This window comes from Xiphias gladius, unplaced genomic scaffold (genome assembly GCF_016859285.1).
Source record: "Xiphias gladius isolate SHS-SW01 ecotype Sanya breed wild unplaced genomic scaffold, ASM1685928v1 HiC_scaffold_1295, whole genome shotgun sequence".
NCBI lineage: Eukaryota > Metazoa > Chordata > Actinopteri > Istiophoriformes > Xiphiidae > Xiphias > Xiphias gladius.
This window is the reverse complement of record NW_024401607.1, coordinates 1-5000: the sequence shown is the minus strand read 5'-3', so window position 1 is coordinate 5000 and position 5000 is coordinate 1. Positions and strand designations below refer to the sequence as shown.

Here is a 5000-nt window from a genome sequence, read left to right as displayed (position 1 = left end):
AGTTAAATGTAAATGTAATTATATTATCTATTAGTTTGCTGTAAGAATACATAAAAAATTACAAAAATTTACTTTTAAAAAGTAGTACTTAAACTAAACATTACACTACTACAGGCACAAGTAAAAATGTTTCCAAAATAGTGCACCTTAATAAGACGACTCGTGTTCAACTTGCCGTGTTGTACACTTGATAGTAATTCACAAAAATACATCATAGTGGTAGCTTCGTTAAATAAAACGGCACTTTATTATACAGTACGTAGAAATATACTGCAAGTGTTCTCACTGGGAAAATAAACTTGATTTAACACACTTTATTTGCCATTAGTATTTTTTAGGTCCTGCAGCGTTGACCTCGAAGAACCCAGCTGTTAACATATCCAAATGCCCCCCATCATCCTCATCCCCCTCACCTAGAAAGGACAATTGGTAGAAGAGAAAATGGATGATAAAAATATAACTCACCTTTTGCTCCACCTCACCTCCCACAGCTGTCTGTTCCTCGCCGGCTGCTGCCCGCTTCCTGCAAATGCTACGACAAAATGAACGGTACGACAAAATCACTGTTAAGAAAAAGCATCAAAATGAAATCTACGTGGAAGTATGTCATCTGTCGTCAATATACTTACATAATATGTACTGTTACTAATATATTTATATTCTATATACTGTAAATGTAGGAGGCGTCAAGGAAACAGTGCTGACATTTAAAAACGCCCGATTTAAAACAACTGGTGACCATTAAACTACGAAAGATATCACGTAACTATGCTTTAGCATCTCAGAACTGTTTTTCCACTATTACGAGGTACGAAAATCATAATGTATGATGTGTTTCTGCATGTTACCGTAGAATAAATATAGCTAGATTCATCCTAGCTAGTTACGTTAGCTAACGTGCCACCATAACAATCCTGCTGCTGTTCAAAACACTAATTTTTACTCATTTTATCAAAACAAGTCCTTTTCCAGATAGATGTCAAACATTAGCCAGCAAGTTAGCCTGTTAGCATCCGTCTGCTGAAAGAATCACTTCAATGAATCTTATCATCGGCTTCATTATTTGTCCTGAGTTAGTTAAACACAGCGTCTCTCATGAGTCACTCACATGTTAGGTGACTCATTATGTTATATATAAATGTAAATTTAACTTCAACCAACATTTAAAGGGCTATATATACAAATAATATAAGCTACTACTTCATTTTTGAAGTTGCAATATGTTTAGCAATCCTCCTAATGTAAATGTAGTGGAGTGGAAGTATGAAGTAGAATACGATAAATACTAATACATTAACTGAAATGATGATGAAAAACGATGAAACGAATAAAATGCACTTGAGTACAGTACCGATGTACGTAAGCGAGGACGTACTCTTGCAGCTGTGCTGCTCAGTGAATTCCCGATGTGTGTTCAGTAACAAAATACCAGCTGTGAAAGCAGCAGACAGAGTTAGCAAAGTACCTTTTGATGATGAAGAAGACCAGTATGAGAGCGCACAGAGCCAGAAAGACACCGAGCACCACACCAACTATCAGAAGCACGTTACCGTCCTCTCCTGTAAAACACCTTGTATTAATATATCACATGAACTGTCGAACTAGTGTATGGTTTAGGAAAGGAAAACTATCATACACCGTTACTAAATCATTTACAATCTGTGCATTACAACATCGAGACATCTGTTTGTCATCACATACCAAACTTGCTTGCACTGAAATGAGGCATTTCATACACCAGAAGAAAACTCAGACATCAAACTGCCAAAACTTCACAAACCTGCAGAAACTTTCACTACCTATCACGGTCAGTTTTTCAAAATAAAATGAAATCCACACTCAGACTGCATCTACATGAAGCCGTCTGAATCTTGAAATGTCTCAGCGCGTCCACACAGCGTTTCCAGGTGGTTTTAGCAGAGAGCTCTGTCCACAGTGAATCACCTGAACAACGGAAAAACAGGCAAATCTCTTCTTCCTCACACTTCTTCAGCTAACAAACAAAACTGCATGACAGCAACATCTGATGACAGGCAACTTCTGATAACTGATAACATGCCTGACAGCAACATCTGATGAGGAGTGAGACAGGCAAGGCAGCCTTTAACATCTTCGCTGAAACATCTGGCTTTCATCTGAGACGCTTTAACATCACTGAAACGCTGTGATTTAACAGTTCCACTTAAACTGATGGATCGCTTTAACATTTACACACTGAAACACTGAGACGCTTTAACATCTAATCACTGAAACACTGAGACGCTTTAACATTTACACACTGAAACACTGAGACGCTTTAACATCTACACACTGAAACACTGAGACGCTTTAACATTTAAACTCTGAGACGCTTCAACATTAGACACTGAAACACTGAGACGCTTTAACATTTACACACTGAAACACTGAGACGCTTTAACATCTACACACTGAAACACTGAGACGCTTTAACATTTAAACTCTGAGACGCTTCAACATTAGACACTGAAACACTGAGACGCTTTAACATTTACACACTGAAACACTGAGACGCTTTAACATCTACACACTGAAACACTGAGACGCTTTAACATTTACACACTGAAACACTGAGACGCTTTAACATCTACACACTGAAACACTGAGACGCTTTTTAACATTTACACACTGAAACACTGAGACGCTTTTAACATTTACACACTGAAACACTGAGACGCTTTAACATTTACACACTGAAACACTGAGACGCTTTAACATCTACACACTGAAACACTGAACATTTACACACTGAAACACTGGCGGCTTTAACATCTACACTGAAACACTGAGACGCTTTAACATTTACACACTGAAACACTGAGACGCTTTAACATTCAAACTCTGAGACGCTTTAACATTTACACACTGAAACACTGAGACGCTTTAACATCTACACACTGAAACACTGAGACGCTTTAACATTTACACACTGAAACACTGAGGCGGCTTTAACATCTACACACTGATACACTGAGACGCTTTAACATTTAAACTCTGAGACGCTTCAACATTAGACACTGAAAAACTGAGACGCTTTAACATTTACACACTGAAACGCTTTAACATCTACACACTGAAACACTGAGACGCTTTTAACATTTACACACTGAAACGCTGCGGCTTTAACATTTACACACTGAAACACTGAGACGCTTTAACATCTAATCACTGAAACACTGAGACGCTTTAACATCTACACACTGAAACACTGAGACGCTTTAACATTACACACTGAAACACTGAGACGCTTTAACATCTACACACTGAAACACTGAGCTTTAACATGAAACACTGAGACGCTTTAACATTTACACACTGAAACACTGAGACGCTTTAACATCTACACACTGAAACACTGAGACGCTTTAACATCTACACACTGAAACACTGAGACGCTTTAACATCTACACACTGAAACACTGAGACGCTTTAACAACATTAGACACTGAAACACTGAGACGCTTTAACTTTTACACACTGAAACACTGAAACGCTTTAACATCTACACACTGAAAAACTGAGACGCTTTAACATTTACACACTGAAACACTGAGACGCTTTAACATTTACACACTGAAACACTGAAACGCTTTAACATCTACACACTGAAACACTGAGACGCTTTAACATTTACACACTGAGACGCTTTAACATTTACACACTGAGTTGCTTCAACATTAGACCCTGAAACACTGAAACGCTTTAACATCTACACACTGAAATACTGAAACGCTTTAAAATCTACACACTGAGATGCTTTTACATTTACAGACTGAAACAGTCACAAAATGATTTCCCATTATGTGTTTAATGATTCATTAACAACAACAACAAAAAAAATCAGCTGCCTGTCCAATTAGTTTCTTCTGGCTATAGGACTGATTTTCACTCTGTCCTGAAGACATTCATAGTGTTGACCTCACTTCTTCACATGAAAAGTGACAGACATTGTTGTATGAAGAATGTAAGAAGAGCCTACTTTCTCACCTGCACGCAGCTGACCAATCACTTAGTCTCTTTTAGGAAGTTACAGAAATGTCTGGACCCTGGTTGTGTTGTCCCAAAGGAGTCCAAGAAAGGTTGAATCAAGGAACTTTGTTTACATTAGACCGACCTCTTTAGTTCAGATGGTGTCTCAGTGATTGGTCATAAAGTAAGAACCCCCCAGAAAATCTTACAGGACAAAAACCTAACCTTTATCCACAGGTTGTACATGCAGCATGTAGGGCAGGGAGCGGGTCCTCCGGTTTTTTTTCAAACGACAGGTGTAGTTCCCAGAATCCTCTGCAGTCAGAGGGCCGAGCTGGAGGGCGGAGCCGAACTCTTCGAGGACGCGGTCATTTCTTGACCAGGTGACCTCCAGTTGGTGGAAAGTGCAGACTGAGGTGCAGCGCAGTGTGACCGTTTCCCCTTCTCTCATCATTCCACCGTCGCTGGAGCTGTTTATTCTCATTTGAGTCCCTTCTAACATACATTAAAAATGTTACTTTTCTTGACATATTTATTATCAATGGTTTACATTTGTGTTAGAATTAGGCTGTGGTGCTCTTACCAACGACTCTGACAACCACTCCTGATCGTCCAGTAAAATGCCCTTCAGAATAATCGAGTTCCATTCTGAACCGTAACGTTGCATCGTCTGCCATCTTTACATTTCTGATCTGCAAAGTGCAGTTTCCCTTCATGTCTCCCAGGTATCGGTAGCGAGGGCCGTTGTCCTTTGATTTACTGTCGTACACAGACGGGGTGGTTCCCTGACAAATCTCATGATTCTGGCACCAGCGGACTCTGATGACCTGCGGAAAAACTTGTCGCTCATCCTCAATGAGAGACTCAATTGGTTTGAAGGTGCACGGGAGGGTGACAGTCGAGTTTTTCACAGCACAAACGGGACCTGAATAGTTCACAGTTTGACCCATAGCACCTGGAAAAACACATGGTTGTAGAAAATGAATGACATTAATAACAGAATCCAGTGATCT

General features: G+C 39.5%; 1 protein-coding gene across 1 annotated transcript; it reads right to left on the bottom strand.

The window, feature by feature from the left end:
* Positions 1-189: 189 nt before the first annotated feature.
* LOC120787219 (cell adhesion molecule 4-like) lies at positions 190-4942 on the bottom strand (the record flags this gene model as incomplete). The annotated part of the gene is made up of 4 exons (XM_040122906.1): positions 190-532; positions 1466-1559; positions 4213-4482; positions 4571-4942. Coding segments are annotated over 4 exons (944 nt in total), but the record flags the coding sequence as incomplete, so codon positions are not given.
* Positions 4943-5000: the final 58 nt, after the last annotated feature.